The 23,816-nt window shown below is 49.7% G+C and overlaps 2 protein-coding genes across 10 annotated transcripts in view; one reads left to right on the plus strand and one right to left on the minus strand.

Moving 5' to 3' along the window:
• The window catches only part of CEP104 (centrosomal protein 104), a 45,207-nt gene extending 35,097 nt beyond the window's left edge, over nucleotides 1–10,110 (minus strand). For all 4 annotated transcript variants that reach the window (XM_054258733.2, XM_078330172.1, XM_009000304.5 and 1 more), the window contains exons 1-3: nucleotides 9,788–10,110; nucleotides 4,727–4,853; nucleotides 734–907 (exon numbers count right to left, since the gene is read on the minus strand). In XM_054258733.2, the coding sequence (XP_054114708.2) occupies nucleotides 734–907; nucleotides 4,727–4,839 (287 nt within the window). In that variant the 5' untranslated portion in view covers nucleotides 4,840–4,853; nucleotides 9,788–10,110. The remainder of the gene's footprint in view (nucleotides 1–733; nucleotides 908–4,726; nucleotides 4,854–9,787) is intronic.
• A 237-nt stretch (nucleotides 10,111–10,347) lies between these two features.
• The window catches only part of DFFB (DNA fragmentation factor subunit beta), a 30,354-nt gene continuing 16,885 nt past the window's right edge, over nucleotides 10,348–23,816 (plus strand). For 2 of the 6 annotated variants that reach the window (XR_013519748.1, XM_035307483.3), the window contains exons 1-5: nucleotides 10,348–10,608; nucleotides 11,167–11,284; nucleotides 11,592–11,740; nucleotides 19,377–19,565; nucleotides 22,955–23,034. Coding sequence is in view for 4 of the 6 variants with exons in the window: in XM_035307483.3 (XP_035163374.2) it covers nucleotides 11,671–11,740; nucleotides 19,377–19,565; nucleotides 22,955–23,034 (339 nt within the window). In the remaining 2 variants the exon portion in view is untranslated. Of the gene's footprint in view, nucleotides 10,609–11,161; nucleotides 11,285–11,591; nucleotides 11,741–19,376; nucleotides 19,566–22,954; nucleotides 23,035–23,816 lie in introns of all 6 variants that reach the window. The other 4 variants (XR_008482562.2, XM_003733328.6, XM_035307484.3 and 1 more) reach the window with 3 other exon arrangements.

The raw sequence follows: 23,816 nt of genomic DNA on the forward strand, positions 1-23,816 counted from the left end.
ACAGAGTCTTGCTCTGCCATCCAGGCTGGAGTGCAGTGGTGCAATCTTGGCTCACTCCAACCTCTGCCTCTCAGGTTCAAGTGATTCATGTGCTTCAGCCTCCCGAGCAGCTGGGATTATAGGCACCGCCACCTTGCCTGGCTAATTTTTGGATTTTCAGTTTCACCATGTTGGCCAGACTGGTCATCTAAATAGCGTTCTTAAGAAAAGTTCTGCATCTGAAAACTAGAGTTGAACAGCAGAATTCACAGAAATTACAATGCTGCTTTTTAAGCATATTCAGTAAGAGGCAAGTATTAAGAAATTGTGTACTCTTGAACCAAATAGAAGTACATAATATAAGACCAAAAGTTAAGTGACAACTCTATTTTTTTTTTTTTTGAGATGGAGTTTCACTTTTGTTCCCCAGGCTGGAGTGCATAATCTTGGCTCACTGCAACCTCCACCCCCAAGGCTCAAGTGATTCTCCTGCCTCAGCCTCCAGAGTAGCTGGAGTTATAGGCGCATCCTACCATGCCCAGCTAATTTTTGTATTTTTAGTAGAGATGGAGTTTCACCATCTTGCTAGGCTGGTCTTGAACTCCTGACCTCATGATCCACCCGCCTCGGCCTCCCCAAAGTGCTGGGATTATAGGTGTGAGCCACCACGCCCAGCAGGACAATCCATTTTTAAGAGCTTTCAGGTAGAATTAGCCTAAAAGCTGCCATTATACATTTTAAACTTCATTCTTACCCAAGTCTTCGAAACCGCTCTGCTTGATATGGTGCAAAATACTCAGGCAAGCTTTCGCTAATGTAGAACTCAATTTTACTCGAAATCATATACTGGTGAGCGAGTAACTGTAGTTTCCTTATTCGACATCTCTCCACCATTTGAAGGACAATTTCTTGTGGAAATTGGCAAAATCTGAAAGCAAACACGTTTTTATTTCTTCTGAACCATTCCTGCAGAGGGTTTCCAGGGCCTAGCATCTCATTCTTGCAGGTAAGAGGCATGAACCACACCCCGCTGTGAACTGGACAGTCTGGAGCCCTGACGGTACAAAGATGCCTGCGACCCATTCCCATTCTCTCGAGTTTTTCGCATCAGAGCTGAAGCTTGGAATTAAAATTTGACTTGATCTGCCTGCAACCCTACAGGAACCATACTTTTGGCGGCTAGTAAATGGTCTGACGTGAAACCTGAGGTTTCACATAAGATAAATCAATCTTACAAGGCGGCACTAGAGGGCAGGATGGAACCAAAGGATTTTCTACAGGAACCCAAATGCTTAAGGACCCCAGGTATCAACATTGAAGGCACGCCTACCATTCACGCAGAGTGCTCTCGGGAGAGAAGCCTACACTATGGCCAGCGCTGCAGCGTCTAACTTTGCTCAAAAGTGACATAATTTTTTTTTTTGAGACAAGGTCTCGCTCCATCACCCAGGCTGCAGTGGTGTGATCATGGTTCACTGCATCTTTGATCTCCTGGGCTCAAGGGATCCTTCTACCTCAGCCTCCAGATGGACTGGGACCACAGGCATGTGCCACTGTACCTGGATAATTTTTATTTTTTTAAATTTTGCGGCTGGGCGTGGTGGCTCATGCCTGTAATCCCAGCACTTTGGGAGGCCAAGGCAGGCAGATCACGAGGTCAAGAGATCGAGACCATCCTGGCCAACATGGTGAAACCCCATCTCTACTAAAAATACAAAAATTAGCTGAGTGTGGTGGTGCACGCCTATAGTCCCAGGAGGCTAAGGCAGGAGAATTGCTTGAACCCGTGAGGTGGAGTTGGCAGTGAACTAAGATCCCGCTTGCACTCCAGCCTGGTGGCAGAGTGAGACTCAGTCTCAAAAAAAACAAGAAAAAAATTTTTGCCCAGGCTAGTCTTAAACTCCTGGGCTCAAGGGATCCTTCCCACTCAGTCTCCCAAAGTGCTAGGATTACAGGTGCGAGCCACTGTGCCCGGCCCAAAAGTGACATAACATATTAAAAAACTAAGATTTGGTTAGAGGATTGCAGCAGTCAGCAAAGACCCCACACTGCTTCCAAAAACACAAAGCTTCAAGAGAGGCACATTTGGGGCAGGCACAAACTGCAAAACCGAGTAACTTTTGAAATGAAATTCTTTAGTCTTTCATTTCAGTAAAGTGCTGCTTTAGATAGTTACTGCTTTTAAATGCAGGGCACGTATATTATAATTCGTGATGAGAGTAACTGAACATAAGGGCAATAGTAATCTATTACTTAAAAACCTTGATTATTAAGAACCACTACCACCACCACAACAAAACTCCAAAACTGTTTAAAAAAACCAAGACAACCGGCTAAGCTTTGAAGCTGTATAGAGTCACACACTGCATGACACAGTGGTCCCCTAGGATGACAACACTGTATTCTGACTTAGCTTTTCCCTGTTTAGATATAGATACCTACCTGTGCCCCAGCTGCTACCGTATTCAGCACAGTCACGTGCTGTGCAGGTGTGCCGCCCAGGAGTGACTGGCCATGCCACAGAGCTGAGGTGTGCAGGCGCAGGCTGTTGCATCTGGGTCTGAGCACACTCCAGGTGTTCCATAAAACTGACTGATGGTGCATTTCTCAGAATGTGTCCCCACCGTTGAGGGATGTAGGACTGTACTTCCAAAAAGGGGCTATGATTAAGCTACTCAAATGTAGTTGATGAACAGTTTACAGATGAATCAAAAATACCTTTCAAGCTGAATATAAAAAGAAACCACACAGCTAAAAAGGCTAATATTTATCCTTTCAAGATAAATGGACAGATATAGATTTTTAAAAATAAAAATCATTTGACGACCAAAAAATGGATGGCCAGAGGCTGCGGTTGGTGCAACCTTTATACTTTCCTGGAAAAATGTCTTCCTTGGAAGAGCTTAGGCTCTGTGAATTCTGAGGTCACATGAACGGCACGGCGGGGGGTCTCCCTGGGTCTCTTGTAACCCCCCTGAAGTGCCTCTCCTGGAACTGCATCGATATATGCCGAGTTCCGATGTAGAGTGTCCTACATTTTCTATGAGTGTGGTAACAGAGCCCCCTGTCCTGCCATTGGCAGGCTGGGCTTCAGGCTGTCCTCCTTTGTCTTTCTGCGACGTGCTTGAGCTCCGGAAGTCAGGAGACCCCTGAGCCAAACCCAGTGGGAGTCTGTGGTGACCAAGGGCACACAGATCCTTTTCTTTGGTACATCACTAAAGTAAGTATAGGTTATGCCCTTTAAAGAAATACCATGTCAGTGCACAAGAGAACCATAGTGGTGTGACCTTTATAGGCTGAACCAGAAGGGTAGCTGTGTGTACACTTGAGAACCTTCAGTCCCCACATAAACATGGAACAACTGCAGTCAGCGTACAGGACCTCTGCAGAGGGGATGCTGCTGCCTGGGAGAGGCAGGAGCAAGCTCACATGGGGAGTCTGGGAGGAGAGGGCAGGAGCACTGGGCTGCCCCTGTGGGGGTGCTCCTCCTGCCCTCCAGCCACAGGCTGGACCCTGTTAATGCTGCCTGCATGGACAGTGTGTCTGTCACGGCCTGGGCAGTATCAGGATGTTCCCTTGCTGGCAATCCCAGCTCCGTGGGTGACAGAGGTGCCGTCTGCCTGCTTCTGCTTGACTCTTGCTTCATTTCTCAGTTCATTCAGAACTCACTTCCGGGAAATGCAGGGACGGGGGAGTCTTACTTGTTTCATCTCCTCAAAAACTTCAAAACTCCTCAAAACTCCAAAAGCTCCTCAAAAACTCCAAAAACTGTACACAGTTTGAACATACATTTTCACTTTAAATGAGATTTACATTCAATTTTCTGCAACATGTCTTCGGAATAAAAGCAAGACACAATTATGTGACTGAACTTAAAATGTCACGCACATTTACACATTCGTGAGTTAGGAATGAATAGTAACTTGTCAGACGTGAAAGCAAGTCATGGAGAGCACATCGCTGAGGAGGCGGGACGGGACAGAGGACAGACTTTCCATCACATGACTTAGGGTGAGGGCAGACACCAAGGGAGTGCATGAAGGCACTCAGCTGTAAACATAAAAGCAGCAGAGGCAAGAAGACTCAAGTGTTTTAGGAAAATAATCAAGCAAAATGCTCATATAATGAACATTTGTTTTGAGACAGAGTCTTACTCTGTCTCTCAGGCTGGAGTGCAGGGGCTGTCATAGCTCACAGCAGCCTTGGACTTCTGGGTTCAAGCGATCCTCCTGTCTCAGCCTCCTGAGTAGCTGGGACTAGGACAGGAGCCACTGTGCCCAACTGAACATTGTAATAAAAGTATATGCTTGTTTAAGAGAACTGTGAAAGACACGTTTCTGGTTAAAGCTTGGGGTCAGATAAAAGCAGTTAGACACACTCTCATCACAGCAGCACCACTGTGACAGCGAACAGAGCTGCATGCACAACCTCTGCGCAAGAATGTGCGGCCCAGCGTGTGGTCAGGGAATGCGGTTAGTTACAGGGCCTCACTTCTCCTCCTTCGTCTCCACATCCCCACACCTTCTTAAGGGAGTGTGCGTGAATGTTATAAGGGAAAGAGGGTCTACACATTTTCTTTAAAAATCTAAACAGAAAGAGATGTCGACACTGTAACGCACGCTGACATCCTTGGTCCTGATATCTGAGTTACAGCAAAATCTGAGGCTTTGAGTGAAAGAAGCCCCGTGCCCTCCTCAGGGACCCAAGGCTGCCTCCCAGCCCAAGTCCCACCCTGTCCAGCCCTCACCTCGGTGACCGCCACCCGCTGACGGTTGGTGCGTGGATCATGAGCTCCCGGGCACTGAAGCCGTCTTCGTGTCCAGATGAGCTGACGACTACAAATCCAATCTTGTGGGGCATTCTGCACGCCTCGGCTGTTTATAAGAGCAGGAAAGATTTCTTTAAAATGCAGGAATTCACTAACACATGAACACTTAAAGTGTTAGTTCATGCCTTGGTAACACACACAAGGCACTAACTCTTCAGACTCTTCCCATCTCTTCAAAAGAGCCTTTTTTGGTTGTTGTTAAACACTTCTTACAAATGCTTCTGATTCTCTTTAAAGTACCATATAAGTTATCTTGACCTTTCCCCAAATATTTGTCCAAAAAGTTTGACCAGCATTGTGGATTACATTCCCCAAAAAGACAGGTTCAAGTACTGCCTGTGGTCCTGTGAATGTGACCCTATTTGAAAACAGCGTCTATGTAAGTGTGATCTAGTTAAAACCAGGTCCTCAGGGTGGGCCCAATCCAACGTGACTTATAAGAAGGAGGCAAGAGGCGCAGCCACACAAAGGGAGAACGTCACGTGTGACAGAGGCAGTGACCGGAGCGACACATCTCTAAGCCGGGCCTGCTGAGAACTGCTGAGGACTGCCGAGGACTGCCAAGGAGTGCCGAGGCCGGCCAGCAGGCATAGGGGCTATGAAGGATCCTCCCCTAAAGCCTCCAGAGCGAGGGTGGGCGCTGCCCACACCGCCTTCCGACTTCTGCCTCCAGAATGAATTCCTGTTGTTTTAAGCTATCCAGTTTATGATATTTTGTTATGGCAAAAATATTTTTTGGCTGGAATATACACACAAACTTTCTGTATTAGTTAGAAAACTAATACGACCAGTATGTTAATAAGTTATACAATCACAAGGGGAAAAAGGCAATGTAAGAGCAGCATAGTAACCGCTCAATGAACATGTATGAGCAGAGGAAGGGCAGGAACCGGAAAGGCACATGAAACACTAAAAGTACGGCAGAGTCAGGCTGAGGGACGGACTCAGGACACTGAGCCGATGTGCTCGGGGACTCTGAGTTGCTTTTCAGTTACTAAGCCAGTCAAATTCCTCCTAAGTAAGCCAATTTGAGTTAAGTCTAAATCATGGTGGAAAAAAGGCTCCTCACTAAACCAGGATGAGAAGACTCCATCAGAAAGTTCTCTGGGGCTGCGCGTGGCTTACGCCTGTAACCCCAGCACTTTGGCAGGCTAAGGCAGGCGGATCATGAGGACAGGAGATTGAGACCATCCTTGCCAACTGGTGAAATCCCATCTCTACTAAATTAAAAAAAAAAAATAGCTGGGCACGGTGGTGCACACCTGTAGTCCCAGCTACTCAGGAGGCAGAGGCAGGGGAATTGCTTGAACCTGGGAGGCGGAGGTTGCAGTGAGCTGAGATCGCAGCACTGCACTCCAGCCTGATGACAGAGCAAGACTCCGTCTCAAAAAAAAAGAAATTTGGGATAAGATACACTATTAAATGAAATTCTCAATAGGAGGTAACACATAAACATACCCCCACATAAAACTTTATGTATTTTGACGTGCTTGATGCATGATCTAGAGTTTTCTTTTACTTTCATTGAGAATTTGAAGAGGGCCACTTCAATCTATTGATTATTGGCCGGCATTATTGCTAATGTTTCTTGGAATGTATGAATAAAAGCCCTAAAATAGAATGATAAACCATCATTGAGATCCTAGTTACTTTTTCCACAAAGTTCACTGCAAGATATTACTGTATATTAAAGAAAAACTAAACTAAACCAACCCGGAAAATAATTTTTTAAAAGCCTCCCAAAACAGGATGAGGCTGGGTGTGGTGGCTCATGCCTATAATCCCAGCACTTTGGGAGGCTGAGGTAGGAGGATCGCTTGAGCCCAGGAGTTCGAGACCAGCCTGGGCAAGAGAGTGAGACCCATCTCTCAAAAAAACAAACAACAAACAAATAAAGAATTTAAAAAGGATGAGTGTGATTTAACCCATTGTTAGCTGCACAGCCCGACCTGCACTCCAGGCACCCTAGGTCAGGAACGCACAGTCCATGGCTCCTCCTCCTTCGTGACCTGGCACTTCTGGGTGGTTCAGGCTCTGAGCCCTTGGCCACAGCATCTTCTCTCACCCAGTCCCCACACAATGGTGTGCCAGGTCTCAGCAGGCCTACCCTTCCTTGCGATCCCACTGTGTTTTCTAGACAGCAAGCACCTCCCTCAGACAAGTCATAACTTCCTGTTGCGTGAACATGCCTCAGGCCCAGCTCTGGTCATCTCCATCCATGTCCTAACTCAAGAGCTCCCGGTGGGCTCCCCATCTAGGGATTAATGCGCCAACTCTCCTGACCCTCACTTCTTGTGATAAATTCTGAAGTCCAGCCAAATAATCAAAGCTCAAAGTTAACATCTTCAGCTCTGAAGCCCTCCGTCGCCTTTCATCATCTGTTTTTCTTTTTGAGACAGTTTTGCTGTCACCCAGGCTGGAGTGCAGTGGCAGGATCTTGGCTCACTGCAACGAGTCTACTGGGTTCATGTGATTCTTGTGGTTCAGCCTCCTGAGTAGCTGGGATTACAGGCATGGGCCACCATGCCTGGCTACATTTAAAAAATATATATATATTATAGTAGAGACGAGGTTTTGCCATGTTGGCCAGGCTGGTTTCAAATTCCTGGTCTCAAGTGATCTGCCTGCCTCAGCCTCCCAAAGTGTTGGGATTACAGGTGTGAGCCACCTTCCCTTGCATCATTTTTAAGAGAAAGGCCTGTTACTCCCTATTCCACCTTGAAAATAGCTCTTGTGCTCAGGCTGTTGGGTTCCAGACTCTGATTTTTTTTTTTTGAGACAGAGTCTCATGCTCTTGCCCAGGCTGGAGTGCACTGGTGCGATCTTGGCTCACTGCAACCTCCGCCTCCTGGGTTCAAACGATTCTCCTGCCTCAGCCTCCCAAGTAGCTAGGATTACAGGCACATGCCACCATGTCCGGCTAATTTTTCTATTTTTAGTAGGGATGGGGCTTCACCACGTTGGCCAGGCTGGTCTTGTACTCCTGACCTCAAGTGATCCACCTACCTTGAACTCCCAAAGTGCTGGGATTATAGGCATGAGCCATTGCACCTGATCCCAATTTTTTTTTTTTTTAATACAGGGTCTCACTCTGTTGCCCAGGTTGTACTTCAGTGGAGTGATCGTATCTCACTGTAACCTTGAACTCCTGGGCTCAAGTGATCCTCGTCTCAGCCTCCTGAGTAGCTAGGACTATAGGCACACTACTTAATTTTTTTTTTTTTTTTGGTAGGGATGGGGTTTCACTGTGTTGTCCAGGCTGCTCTTGAACTCCCAGCCTTCAGCGGTCCTCCCACCTTAGTGTCTTAAAGTGTTGGGATTACAGGTGTGAGCCATAGGAGCCTGGCTAGTCTCTGATCCTAACCAACACTCTCTGTTATGGCTCTAAGACATAAAGGTAGATCTTCTAAGTCAAGGGTGTTTCCATTATGCCATATTGCCCCCAGTAAATCTAAAACAAAGCACTGGCATTTAAGAACCAGCTAAGAGCCATGCGTGGGTACTGGGGAGGCAATGCTGTTGCCTCAGTCTGGTATTTGAGAAGGATTCCTTTTTCAGTCTACCCTTGCACCCCTCCAAACACCCTCCAGCTGTACACTATGGTCCCCTCTGTGTAAACCCTCAAGCATTACATAAAATACTTGGAATGTCCCTGAAGGATGCCACTTTTAGCCTCTAAAAAAATCACCATTAACAATTCAGGAAGAACCTAAGCTCTGTTGAATGCGCCGTTATTGGCTGGTCTTCCTCCCCAGAGTCACGTGGGAACCCCGTTGTCCCAAGGACAGCCATAGGCATCCCCACAAGTGCCAGAGTGCGTTTCTTCCCAGGCAGCTATGAGTCCATGTGGCCTCATCCCTCACTACGACGTAGCTACTTCCATTTTGTTACAAGACTGGAAAACAAAACTTGTTTCCGATTTTCTTTTTCTTTTTCTTTTTTTTTTTGAGATGCAGTTTCGCTCTGTCGCCAGGCAGGAGCGCAGTGGTGCGATTTGCAGTGGTGCGATCGGCTTACTGCACCCTCTGCCTCCCAGGTTCAAGTGATTCTCCTGCCTCAACCTCCCGAGTAGCTGGGACTACAGGCGTGCTCCACCACCTCAGCTAATTTTTTGTATTTTTAGTAGAGACAGGGTTTCACTGTTAGCCAGGCTGGTCTCGATCTCCTGAATTTGTGATCCACCCACCTCCCAAACTGCTGGGAATACAGGCGTGAGCCACCGTGCCCAACCAGATCTTTTTTAAAGGAAGACTTAAGTGTGACCGGGTGGGGTGGTTCACCCCTGTAATCCCAGCAGTTTGGGAGGCTGAGGCGGGCAGATTACTTGAGGTCAAAAGTTCGAGACCAGCATGGCCAACAGGGCAAAACCCAGCCTCTACTAAAAATACAAAAATTAGCTGGGCGTGGTGGACACCTATAATCCCAGCTACTCGGGAGGCTGAGGCAGGAGAATCGCTTGAACCCAGGAGGCGGAGGTTGCAGTGAGCTGCACTCCAGCCTGGGCAACAGAGTGAGACTCTGTCTCAAAGACTTAAGTGTTACACAAATAGTGACTTCTGGTCAAGCAATCTTAGCGGCTGAAAGGGCTTCAGACAAATCTAAAACTTGAGTGGGCAAAACGAAAACACAAAACCATCAAACTTTAATCTCTATAGCGGCAGAGCATCCTTCTTCAAACTTTTGCTCAGGAGAACGCATCTGAAACTGGCCCGCTATGTGCTATGCACCCAGAACAGGAAAAGCCGGGCATGAAAATAAAATCCTGGCTAGACGGGCCGGCGGGACAGGCGCTCCCAGCACCCGGGCTGAGCTCCCCAGCATCTGGCACGCCGGGGCCGCGCTGGCTCTTTGGCGACAGCAAGGCCGGAGCCTAAGCCCACACGGTCCGGGCTGGCACCGCGCCCAGGTTTCGTACCCGGCTCCCAGGTGGGGACCGCGCCGCGCCCCGCCCCCACGTCCGGCCCCGGCCCGGGAAGGTACCTGCTCAGAGTGGACGGCCCCAACAGGCGCTGCCGCGGCCCCGACTGAGAGGGCGGCCGCGTCGGACCTGCGGAGCGGCCCGGGGAGGCGGCCAGGCCGTGCCTCAGCGCCCGAGCCCCAAAGGCGGGCGGGTCCCGGTACTCGCGGACCACCTCGGCATCCGCCGCTCTCTCCGGTGGAACTCAGGCGGCGCCCCCTCCGCCGCCCCAGGCTGGCTTGCACCCCAATCTGCCGCGGCGGTGGTAGGGGAGGAGCAGCCCCGGCCGCTTCTGTCCATCGCCCCGGCCGCAGCCACCGCTCTCATGACAACCAAGCCCAGCCCTGGGCCGGGGCCTCCGCGCGTGCGCGACCCCGCCCCGCCTTGGCCGCGCCTGCGCACAAGGGAATCCTCTCTTTCTCGTGCCCTCCAGCTCAGGTAGTTTCCGGGGCCAGGGCACCTGGGCGCAAGGCGATGTCGCGCCTTTGCTTTCCCGAGCCTTCTGGGTAGTGTAGTTTCCGCGGGGTGACGCAAGCTCACAGGACCACGTAGGGCATCACTTTTCCCAGGCCTTCTGGGTAATGTAGTTTCCTGGATCGGCGCCCGGCCAGTGCCAGCTTTGCAGAACCCACCTGGTGCAGACCCCTGCGGCCGGGGCGAGGACGCGCCTGAGCAGCCGGCCGGCGGGTGCCGCCACCTGCGGGGCCCAGCGGCCTGGAGGACATCTGCAATGCTCCAGAAGCCCAAGACCGTGAAGCTGCGGGCCCTGCGCAGCCCGAGGAAGTTCGGCGTGGCGGGCAGGAGCTGCCGGGAAGTGCTGCAGAAGGGCTGCCTCCGCTTCCAGGTGCCCGCCGGGGAGGCGGTGGGGAGAATAGGAGGTGCCGCTTTTCCTCTTCCAAAGCGGAGGGTGCAGGCGGCACCCGGGGAAGGTGGTTTTCGTTCGTCTCAGCCGCTGTGCACCAGGGCCCCTGGAGCCCGGGATTCCCGATCGTGGCTTCGGAGCGCAGGCGGGTTGGGAAGCGATCCGGATTACTCCTTTCCTCTTCCCACCTTTGGGTCAGCACAGCCCTGCATGCGGAGCCAGAAGACACGGGCTGAGTGCCAGGTGTTGGCCCGCGGGGTCGCGGCCGCTCTGCCTTTCCCTGCCTCGGCTTCCCTTTGCGTAAAGTGAAAGGCTCGGCTAGGTGGGCTCTGCAGGCCCTTCCGGCCCTCGCAGCTGGGGATTGCAATCGTCACCTTATTTTAGATTGGTGTACTTTTTTAGACCAGTACGAGGGTTACCAGGTGTGCATGCCAGGCCTGGCATGGGTGGGAGTTGCCATAAAATGCCTAAAACTGACCAGTAGTTGGGACTACAGGCATGTGCCACTAGGCCCAGCTAATTTTTGTATTTTTAGTACAGACTGGGTTTCATGACGGCTGTGCGCTGGGGGTGGTGATGCCAGCTCCTGGAAGCAGGGAGGCGGCGCTGACAGAGACAGGCTGTATTTGAAGTGCCCTCAGGAGCTCATTTTAAAAAGGTGAATCCTGCAGATCAAGCGGCTGCCACCTGCTGTATGCTTTTCCTGACTCTTCCTGTTTTAGAAAGGCCTGCAGTCAGGCGCTCTTGCTCCTGATCCCTCATCCTTGCCTGGGCGTTGACGCACTGTGGCATATACAGGAGGCAGCCTGAGCCTGCTTCTTAAACACAGCTTGTAGAACCTAAAATACAATGAAAAAACAAAACAAAACAGCAACACAGCTCATTTTGGACATTTGTGAGGCCTGCAGTTGAAAGCCCTTGTCTTGAGACCCTTCCTCCTCCTGTCGCCTCTCCCGCCCCTGCAGCTACCTGAGCGCGGCTCCTGGCTGTGCCTGTACGAGGATGGCACGGAGCTGACCGAGGACTACTTCCCCAGCATCCCCGATGACACCGAGCTGGTGCTGCTTACCTCGGGCCAGGCCTGGCAGGGCTGTGAGTGGCAAGGACCTTGGAGGTGGGCGGGAAGCTGGCACTCTCGGGGGTCCTGGGGGCTTGGCCCTGGGGTGCCTGTTGGGGTGGCAAAGGGTCACCCTTACTATGAACTCTCAGGTCTCAAGGAGGAAGCCCTCTGGAGTCAGAGCTGATCAGTGTCACTTAGATGGCAGAGTCCTCAGTCTTCTCGTTCATGCACCCAGTTGCTCAGTTGGTTGTCTTTTTCTTAAAAAAAATCTTTTAATTGGCCAAGCATGGTGGCTTTCTCCTGTAATCTTAGCACTTTGGGAGGCTGAGGCGGGTGGATCATGAGGTTAAGAAATCGAGACCATCCCGGCCAACATGGTGAAACCCCGTCTCTATTAAAAATATAAAAATTAGCCGGGTGTGGTCGTGTGCACCTGTAGTCCCAGCTACTCGGAAGGCTAAGGCGGGAGAATCCCTTGAACCTGGGAGTTGGAGGTTGCAGTGAGCCGAGATCGTGCCACTAAACTCCAGCCTGGCGACAGAGCAAGACTCCGTCTCACAAACACAAAAAATCTTTTAATTTTATTTGTGTTCATTTGAGGTGTCCTAGCAATTCCCAAGAGCAGAGGGAGGGCTTTGGGGATGGGGCCTGCACAGTTTGGTGGGGAAGGTGGAGCCAGGAAGAGATGCTGTTCTGTTCTGCTGGGCTGAGGCCCTTCTGGAAGGACAGGGTGGTGGTCCATGGGATGCTCATGTTGTTCCCGGTAGGCATTTGCATTTCTGAGGAGATGCTGTCCTCAGAGCTCATGCTCAGGGGCAATTGATTTGAGAGGTGGCTCTTTAGGGGAATCTGTACTGAAGCCTCAGGGCACAAAGTCCTGCCTTTCAGAAGCAGCTGAATGCCAAGGTCTGTGCTTGTTGGCCTCTGTAAAGGAGAACTTTTGGGCATGGTGGGGGGAGACGCCATCATGTGCCCTTGCCTGGGAGGGTCGGCCCGTGTTGTGCAAAGGGGTGAGGCTTCAGGAGACACTTCTGGTGCCCAGGAAGGGCGTGGGTTCTGAGGGATGGAGCTCTGCCTCCTTGGCCTAAAGGGCAGAAAGAGAGAAGTCCAGGAGGAGCGTCCATGTGGCCACGACCCTGGCTGCAGTGCTGGGGGCTCAGTTGTCAGCACTGAGGGGTGGCGCCTCTGGCGTGTGCCAAGGTTGCAAGCACCCTTTCTCCACTGGGCCTTGTGCTCCCAGAGGATGCAGCCAGAACATGTATCACTGTGATGGCCCCTGGGGTGGCCCCTTCGGGGGCGGGGCTGGGCAGAGGTGTGCTCAGGATATTCCTCGCCTTTGGACGTTTCCTTTCTTTCCCATTTCCAGGCATAGTTGCAAGAGAGCAGAACACGTGGCTCTCTGTCCCTCCCAGTCCCTGTCTCTCTCCTCTGTCTGTCTCTGTCTCTCTGTCTCTCCTCTCTCTGGTGCTTTATCCCCGTCTCTTCCCTGAGACCACTAGTCCTCCTCCTCGAAATTTGTTAGACTTGAACAAATTTTGTTTTCTTTTTTAAAAACATTGAGACGGGGTCTCGCTCTATTGCCCAGGCTGGTCTCAAACTCCTGAGCTCAAGCAGTCCTCCTGCCTTGGCTTCCCAAAGTGCTGGGATTACAGGCATGAGCCACTGTGCCTGGCCAAAAAATTTTAATTTTATTTATATTTTGAGACTTCGTTGCCCAGGCTGGAGCGCAGTAGCAGAAACATGGCTCACTGCACCCTCAACCTCCGTGTTTCAAGCTATCCTCTCTCCTCAGCCTCCCAAGTAACTAGAACCACAGGCATTCTCTACCATGCCTGGCTAATTGTTTTGTGTTTTTTGTAAAGATGGGGTTTCGCCATGTTGCCCAGGATAGTCTCACACTCCTGGGCTCAAGCTGTCCTCCTGCCTCGGCCTCCTAAAATGCTGGGATTACAGGTGTGAGCCACTGTGCCTGGACTAGATTGTTTATTTAGAAATTATGATAGATTCCCAGGAAGTTGCACAGATAGGAAGGTCCCATGTACCTCCACCCTTTCCCTCAAAGGCGACGTCAGATACAACCATGGTACAACATCAAAATGGGCACACAGACACTATTGCAATGTGTCTGTTCTTCTGTCATTTCTCCCTATGTAGACACCTGTGACCAGCATCAGGGTCAAGGTAGAGACCTCTCCATCTGTCACTCAAGGTTCTCCCCTTTATAGTCCTGCCTGCCCCTGGCCACCACCAATCCCTAGCCTGTAGCACCTGCTGATATGTTCTCCATGTATATAATTTTGTCATTTAAAGAATAGTAGGTAAGTGGAATCATACAGTATGTGACCTTTTGAGATGGGCCTTTTTTACTCCACATGAGGCTCCTGAGATGCGTCTGAGTTGGGTGTGTGCAAACTCTGTTCCTTTTCATTGCTGAATAGTATTCCATGGTTTGTTTTTACCATAGTTTGTTCAACCATTCACCTGTGGAAGGATATTTTGTTTGTTTCCAGTTTTTGACTATTACAAATAAAGCTGCAATGGCCAATTATGTTCAGGTTTTCCTTTTCTCTTTCTTTTTTTCTTTTGAGGGAGGGTCTCACTGTCACCCAGGCTGGAGTGCAGTGGTGCAGTCATATCTCACTGCAGCTGGGCTCAGGTCATCCTCTGCCTCAGCTCCTGAGTAGCTGGGACTACAGGGGCGCACCACCATGCCGGGATAATTTTTGTATTTTCTCTAGAAATAGGGCTTTATGTTGCCTAGGCTGGTCTTGAACTCCTAAGCTCAAGTGACCTACCCACTTTGGCCTCCCTGTGTTTTGGGATTATAGGTGTGAGGCACTGCACCTGGCCATCTTTGCAGGTGTGAGCCACCGCACCTGGCCATCTTTGCAGGTGTGAGCCACCGCACCTGGCCATCTTTGCAGGTTTTGGTGGGATGCAGGTTTTCATTCCTCTGGGTAAAATGCCCAGGAGTGCAGTACTGCATTGTGTGGTGTGTGTTTAGTTTCTGGAGACAAGGATGTCCACTCTTGCCGGTTCTGTTTAGTGTGGCACTGCAGGGTCTAGACAGGACATTTCGGTGAAAAAAGCAAAAGGCATCCAGGCTGGAAAGGAAACAGTGAAGCTGTCTCTGTTTGCAGATCACATGAACCTACATATAGAAAACCCTAAGGAATCTGCTAAAAAATGATTAGAACTAATCCTCAAGTTTAGCAAGGCAGAAGGATACAAGGTCCATAGACGAATATAGGTATATACTTACAATGGGCAATCTGAAAATGAAACAAAATAATCCCGTTCACATTAGCATCAAAAATAATAAAATACTGAGGATAAGTGTAATGAAAAATTGTAATACTTATATTCTGACAACTGCAAAATGTTGTTGAAAGAAATGACAGACTTGAATAAATGGATTAACATCCCATGTTCACGGATTGGAAAAGTGAACGTTGTTAAGGTGGTGGAACTCCCCACATTGACCTACAAATTCAGCACAATCCCTGTGAAAATTTCAGCTGGTTTCATTGTAGCAATTGACATGCTGATTCTAATCCACAGTTCATGTGGAATCCCAAGAGACCCGGAATAGCTAAAACAACCGTAAATCAGGATATATGGGTCTGAGGGCCCATATATCCTGATTTCAAAACTTACTACAAAGCCACAGTAGTGAAGACTGGCACTGGTATGAGGACAGATACATATCAGAGGAATAGAATAGAGCACTCAGAGATCTATGTATCTGTGGTCAGGATGCCAGGACCTTTTAGTGTGGGGGAAAGAATACTGTCTTCAGCAAATCTTACTGGGACAACTGGATATTCACATATGAAAGAATGAAGCCGGACCCTTACCTGGTACCTTATACAAAAATTAACTTAAAGACCTAAATGTGAAAGTTAAAAATATAAAACCCTTAGAAGAAAACATAGGGGTAAGTCCTCATCACCTTGGATTGGGCAAAGGATTCTTAGATTTGACACCAAAACATGAGCAGCAGAAGATAAAACAGGTAAATTGGACTTCATCAAAATTAAGAACTTTGGGCTGGGCATGGTGGCTCATGCTAAGAGAGGAGACCCCCCTCACCACCTCCTCCGTCTATTTCACCTCCTCCATCCCCCGCTTCCAGATGGGAGGGAGGGTGAAGAAAAAAACAAAATAAGATACCAAAGAGCTGGGAAATGACTCCCTCTTTAGTTCCCAGCGTCTCTGCTATTGGTTAACCTTGAAGGATAACAAATGAATGCTATCCCTGCCGGGTGGAGCCTGGCACTGGGTCACGCCCCCAGGTCTCCACGACCAGGCTCCCTCCTGGAAACACCTCTGCCAACAGACAGCTTGTTGCTTTCATCTTGTCTCTGTAAGCCCCCTCCCCAGCTGGTCGCCGCTCACGCTGCATATGAATTAGCAAATCAATGAAGCCAAAAGATTGTAAGGTCGGATGTCCAGCAAATGGACAATGACATAGTCCTGCCTCAGTTTCCCCTTTAGCGTTGTAAACCTGTAAAAGGGGAGAAAAGCTGCAGCTCGGGGAGCTTGGTGAATGAGGCTGTTGCCCCCGAAGCTCCCAGCCATATCAAAAGCCACTTCCTTCCCCAGTTCAGTGTTCGAGAGGTTTGTTCCCAGCTGCTCCTGCTTCGATGCCTGTAATCCCAGCACTCTGGGAGGCCGAGATGGGCAGATCACTTGAGGTCAGGAGTTTCAGACCAGCCTGGCCAACATGGTGAAACTCCCTATCTACTAAAAATACAAAAATTAGCTGGGTGTGTGGCAGGTGCCTGTAATTCCAGCTACACAGGAGGCTGAGGCAGGAGAATCATTTGAACCCAGGAGGCAGAGGCTGCAGTGAGCCGAGATCATGTCACTGCACTCCAGGCTGAGTGACAGAATAAGACTCCGTTTCAGAAATAGAAAATTTAGGAACTTTGGTGCTTCAAAGGATACCATGAAGGAGGCTAAAAGACAGCCCACAGAATTGAGAAAATAGTTGCCAATCATGTATCTGATCAGGGACTTGCATCAGAATATACAAAGAATCCTTATAACTTAATAGTAAAAAGACAAACCAATTAAACATGGCAAAGGTTCTGAATAGAAATGTCTCCAAGGAAGATATTCAGATGGTCAGTAAGCACATGAAAAGATGCTCAATATCATCAGTCATGAGGAAACTGCAAACAAAAACCACAGTGAGATGCCACTTCATACCCACTGGGATGGCAGCCATTGTGGGTGAGGATGTGGAGAAACTGGAACCCTCACGCCCGGCTGGTAGGAAGGGAAAATGGCACAGCTGCTGTGGGAAATCGTCTGGCAGCTTCTCAGTTACACAGAGTCTCCATATGAACCAGCAGCTCCACTCCTAGGTAAGTACCCAAAAGAAATGAAAACATGTCCACACCAAAACTCACACGTGAGCGTCAGTGGTAGCTTTTCTCATAATAGCCAAAAGTGGAAACTACCCAAGTCTCCAATGTTGAGCACATGGATAAAGAGAGTGTGGCACATCCATCCAGTGGAATCACTCACCATGAAGAGGAACGAGGCACAGAGTGGCTGAGCCATGAAACCATGGGAGTCCAGATGCCAGCACATACAGCAAGGTTCCATGCACAGAAAACATCCAGAGCAGGGATGTTAGAGAGACAGAAAATAGATTAGTGGTTGTTTAGGGTTGGGGGCAGGGCAGAAGGGAGGAGGACTGGTAGCGAAAGAGTATGAGGTTTCTTTCTCAGGTGGTGAAAATTGGCTGAGCATGGTGGCTCATGCCTGTAATCCTAGCACTTTGGGAGACTGAGGCTGGTGGATTACTTGAGGTCAAGAGTTTGGGACCAGCCTGGCCAACATGGTGAAACCCCGTCTCTAATAAAAATACAGAAAATAGCCTGGTGTGGTGGCAGGCACCTGTAATCCCAGCTACTTGGGAGGCTGAGGCAGGAGAATTGCTTGAACCCTGGGGGCAGAGGTTGCGGTGGGCCAAGATTGCACCACTTCACTCCAGCCTGGGCAAAAGAGCGAAACTCCTTTTCAAAAAAACAAAAACAAAAACAAAAACAAAACAAAAAAAACAAGTAATTGCTTAGAACAGAAGCTGTTGCCCAGGCTGAAATTATACTTCGATAAAGCTGTTTAAAGTAAGGAAAATAGAGACAGGGTCTCACTCTGTTGCCCAGGTTGGAGTGCAGTGGCAATCATGGCTCACTGCAGCCCTGAACTCCTGGGCTCAAACAATCCTCCTACCGCAGCCTCCCCAGTAGCTGGGACTACAGGTGTGCACCACCATGCACAGCTAATTATTATTATTATTTTTTTAGAGATGGGGTCTTGCTATATTGCTAGGTTGGTCTTGAACTCCCAGGCTTAAGTGATTCTCCCACCTCAGTCTCAGAAAGTGCTGGAATTATAGGTGTGAGCTACCACACTCAGCCCTAAATACGTTTTTACATGCTTATTTGCCATCTGTAGAGTCTCCTTGGTGAAGTGTTTCTTCATGTCCATCATCCATTTTCTAACTGGATTTTTTTTTTAACTTTTATGTTTTGAAAGTCACCCCCCGACCCTACCAAAATACCTGGACATGAGTTCTTTGTCAGAACTCATGTGGTTTGTCATGTGGTTTGCAAATATTTATCCTGTGGCTTATCTTTTCATTCTCTTAAGAGCATTGTTTTTGCAGAGTAAGTGTTTTTAATTTTGAGGAAGCTCTGTCTGTTGATTTTTTCTTTTTCTTTTTTTTGAGACAGAGTTTCGCTGTTGTTACCCAGGCTGGATGGAGTGCAACTGCGCGATCTCGGCTCACAGCAACCTCTGCCTCCTGGGTTCAGGCAATTCTCCTGCCTCAGCCTCCTGAGTAGCTGGGACTACAGGCACGCGCCATCATGCCCAGCTAAATTTTTGTATTTTTAGTAGAGATGGGGTTTCACTATGTTGACCAGGATGGTCTTGATCTCTTGACCTTGTGATCCACCTGCCTTGGCCTCCCAAAGTGCTGGGATTACAGGCTTGAGCCACCGCGCCCGGCTGATTTTTTCTTTTATGCTGTGCTTTTGATGTTGTCTAAGGATTCCACCATGTCCCCGCTCCACAGTGAGTCTTCTTCTGCATCTGCCGATATGATCACGAGGTGTTTCTAATATGCTGGATCGGACTGATTCATTTTGAGGTGTGAACTAGCCTTGCATTCCTGCTCAGCCATGGTGTATACCTCTTTTCTCATGTTACTGAATTCTCTTTGCTAACATTTTGTGAAGGTCCTGGGTAGACTTTGTTTTAACTTTCTATTAAGTGCTTTCCTGGAGAGCAGTCTGCTTCAGGGAGTTCTGAAAAGGCTCCAGGAGAGAGCAGGAAAAGGTCTGAAAGCAAGGTCTCCAGGAAGGGCTGAAGGAGGGACAGTGTGGTTGAGAGGAGAGGCCAAATGGGGAAGCAGCCGTCTCTTGGTGCGCTTTCATCTGTCTTCTGAAGCACAACCCGCCCCTTCCTCCCTGTCCTCATGCCACCCTGATGTGTGGTCCCCAGCTGTTGGTGTCAGGGCAAGGACAAAGGCCCGGGACACCTTGAGTCTGAGTCCTGGTGATTTCCAGGCCCTGAGTGATGGGGAAGATGGAGTCGGAGGCTATTCTTGTGACCAGGGCAGGATGTGTCTTCTGCTGGACTGGCACCTTTCTGTTTGTCCCTTTGGTGGCAGATGTGAGTGACATCAGGCGCTTCCTCAGTGCGTTTCACGAGCCACACACGGGCCTCATCCAGGCCGCCCAGCAGCTGCTGTGTGATGAGCGGGCCCCGCAGAGGCAGAGGCTACTGGCTGACCTCCTACACAACGCCACCCAGAACATTGCGGCCGAGACCCGGGTTGAGGACCCGCCGTGGTTTGAAGGTGCGTGGATGCTGCTGCTGGCAGGGGAGGGGCTTCTTTGGAGCCTGTGGTGCCAGGAGAAGTTGGGGTCCAAAAAGCCCCCAATGAAGGGCTGGCCTGTAACCCTGTGGTTGAGGTGGGGGACTCAGAACAAAATGTGCTCATTTCCCGGCCAGAACAAAATGTGCTCATTTCCTTGCCAGAACAAAATGTGCTCATTTCCTGGCCTCGTGGGAAAGGCACCCCCACCCCTCACATGGGGGCCAGAGTCTGGGTAGCCCTCGGATGAGACTTTTTGAGATGGAGTCTTGCTCTGTCGCCAGGCTGGAGTGTGGTAGTGTGATCTCAGCTCACTGCAACCTCCATCTCGCCTCCTGGGTTCAAGCAATTCTTCTGCCTCAGCCTCCCGAATACCTGGGACTATGGGCATGTGCTACCACACCCAGCTAATTTTTGTATTTTTAGTAGAGATGGGGTTTCACCATGTTGGCCAGGATGGTCTCAATCTCCTGACCTCGTGATCCACCCACCTCGGCCTCCCAAAGTGCTGGGATTACAGGCATGAGCCATCACACATGGCCAAGGGACTTTTTATTATTTTTATTTTTTTGAGATGGAGTCTCACTCTGTTGCCTAGGCTGGAGTGTAGTGGCATGATCTTGGCTCACTGCAACCTCTGCCTCCCAGGTTCAAGTGATTCTCCCTCCTCAGCCTCCTGAGTAGCTGGTATTACAGGTGCCTGCCACCACATCCAGCTAATTTTGTATTTTTAGTAGAGATGAGGTTTTGCCATGTTGGCCAGGTTGGTCTCGAATTCCCGACCTCAGGTGATCCGTGTGCCTCAGCCTCACAAAGTGCTGGGATATTGCTGGGATTTGCTGCCAGGTGTGAGCCACTGCACCTGGCCTATTATTATTTTACAAATTGTGGTAAGATAAACATGACATAAAATTTAGCATCTCAACCATTTTTTAGTGCACAGGGCATTCGCATTAGGTACAGTCACATTGTGTGCAGCCACCACTACCGTCCTCTCCAGAACTCCTTCCACCTTGCAAAGCTGAACCTCTGTCCCCATTACACTCACTCCCCCTTCCCCCTACCCTCGTTCCAGTTTCTGTGTCTCTGATTTAATGACTCTTGATGACTCATATGACTGGAATCACACAGTATTTGCCCTTTTGTGACTGGCTTATTTCACTCAGCACAGTGTCCTCAAGGTTCATTCATATCATAGCATATATCAGAATTTCCTTCTTTTGCAGGCTGAATGTCACTCCATGGCATGTATACACCACATTGTCTATTCACTCCACTGCATGTACACACCACACTGTCTATTCACTCCACTGCATGTACACACCACACTCTGTCTATTCACTCCACTGCATGTACACACCACACTCTGTCTATTCATTCCACTGCATGCACACACCACACTGTCTATTCACTCCACTGCATGCACACCCCACATCGTCTACTGTCTATTCACTCCACTGCATGCACACAATACACCGTCTATTCACTCCACTGCATGTACACACCACACTCTGTCTATTCACTCCACTGCATGTACACACCACACTCTGTCTATTCACTCCACTGCATGCACACAATACACCGTCTATTCACTCCACTGCATGTACACACCACACTGTCTATTCACTCCACTGCATGTACACACCACACTCTGTCTATTCATTCCACTGCATGCATACACCACACTGTCTATTCACTCCACTGCATGCACACACCACATCGTCTACTGTCTATTCACTCCACTGCATGCACACAATACACCGTCTATTCACTCCACTGCATGTACACACCACACTCTGTCTATTCACTCCACTGCATGTACACACCACACTCTGTCTATTCACTCCACTGCATGTACATACCACTCTGTCTATTCATTCCACTGCATGCACACACCACACCATCTACCGTCTATTCACTCCACTGCATGCACACACCACACCGTCTATTCACTTCACTGCATGCACACACCACACCGTCTGTTCACTCACTCCACTGCATATACACACCACACTCTGTCTATTCACTCCACTGCATGTACACACCACACTCTGACTATTCACTTTACTGCATGTACCTGCCACGCTCTGTCTTTTCACTTGACTGCATGTACACACCACGCTCTATTCACTCCACTGCATGTACATGCCATGCTCTATTTACTCCACTGCATGTACACACTACGCTCTATGCACTCCACTGCATGTACATGCCACGCTCTATTCACTCCACTGCATGTACACGCCATGCTCTATTCACTCCATGGCATGTACGTGCCACGCTCTATCTACTCCACTGCATGTACATGCCACGCTCTATTCACTCCATGGCATGTACGTGCCATGCTCTATCCACTCCACTGCATGTACACACCACACTGTCTATTCACTCCACTGCGTGTACACGCCACGCTCTATTCACTCCATTGCATGTACACGCCACGGTCTATTCACTCCACTGCATGTACATGCCATGCTCTATTCACTCCACTGCATGGACACGCCACGCTCTACTCACTCCACTGCATGTACACACCACACTGTTCACTCCACTGCATGTACATGCCACACTGTCTATTCACTCCACGGCATGTACACGCCATGCTCTATTCACTCCACTGCATGGACACACCACACTCTACTCACTCCACTGCATGTACATGCCATGCTCTATTCACTCCACTGCATGTACATGCCACACTCTATTCACTGACACTGGTTGCTTCTACCTTCTGCCCTGGCCTTGTATTCACTGACACCGGGTTGCTTCTACCTTCTGGCCTGGCCTTGTAGGTCCATCTGAGGCGATGCTGAAAGACTGTAGCCCTTTCAGGAAAGGAGGGCTTGAGGGCCAGGCAGAAGCTCCTTGGTGGTATTTCAGGTGCTTCTAACACAAAAACCAAACAAGGACACTGTGCGTGTCACTATCAGAATAATTCTCAAGGTGGTGCCGTCTGGCCGGGTGTGGCTGCTCATGCTTGTCATCCCAGCACTTTGTGAGGCCAGGGTGGGAAGACAGCTTGAGCCCTGGAGTTCAAGACCAGCCTAGGTGACAAAGTGAGACCTCATCTCTACAAAAAATAAATTATCAGTCAGGTGTGGTGGTGCGTGCCTGTAGTCCCAGCCACTTGGGAGTCTAAGGCTGGAGGATTCCTTGAGTCCAGGAGGTCAAGGCTATAGTGAGCTGTGTTCATGCCACTGTTCTCCAGCCTGGAGGCTAGAGCCAGACCCTGTTTCAAAAAAAGAAAAAAAAAAGGAAGAAAAGATGAAAAGATACTTGCAGTGCTGCTTGGCACCTGAGCTGGGCAGGACATAGACCGGGAAACCCCTGGCCTCCCCATGGGCTTGGGGGTCTTCTCATTTTCCTTGCAGGCTTGGAGTCTCGATTTCAGAGTAAGTCTGGCTATCTGAGATACAGCTGTGAGAGCCGGATCCGGAGTTACCTGAGGGAGGTGAGCCCATGTGAGGGTCGGGTATGCTGGATGGGTTTTTGAAGCCAGGCTCCGCAGGCTCTGGAAGCTTGTTGGCCTCATGATGAGCAGTGGGTAGGGCCACACTCTGTGCTTGTGTGGATCTGACAGGGCTGCTCTGATCGGGGAAGCCAGAATGAGGACCCCAAGCTGGGAGGAGCATCGGCCTCACTGACTTGTCGGCTTTTTCCCCGGCTGGCGCCGGACTTCCCTTCTCAGTGGGATGCTCACACCCGCTGGGGCGGCTGCCCTAGGGTTGGGGCTGCTGTTGCCCATGGCAGGGCAGCATTTCCCCTGCAGTGTGGTTTGTTTTGAGTAAAACTGACCTTTGAATATCTTCACGTGTCAGGCAGTTCACTTCTGACATGTACTTGTCCCAGGCAGCCCCGTGTCTCCGTCCGCCCTTCGCTCTGCCACGTCCCTCCACAGCTGGGCAGTGTCTTCTGTGTCCCGGCTGGCTCGTTCATTTCCCTCCTGTGGTGCCACACAGGCACCTGACCTGAGATGTGGAAACGGCGAGGGGCATTCCCTGCACCAGATGCTTTTCAGAGATGCTTTGAGTTATTGCTGGGTCTGAGCCCTGCCTTTTAAAACAGACCAGCCCCTCCTTCTCCAGGACATGAGAGAAAGATCCACGCAGATTTGAGCATAAAAGCTCTCAGTGGGAACTGCTCTTTGCCTTCAGGGAGAATTCAGCCTTCTGGTCCATTGCCTGGGCCTGATTGCTCTTTTGCTTCCTTTGAACAAAGAAATAGACCGAGATG

The sequence above is a fragment of the Callithrix jacchus genome, chromosome 7, assembly GCF_049354715.1.
Source record: "Callithrix jacchus isolate 240 chromosome 7, calJac240_pri, whole genome shotgun sequence".
NCBI lineage: Eukaryota > Metazoa > Chordata > Mammalia > Primates > Cebidae > Callithrix > Callithrix jacchus.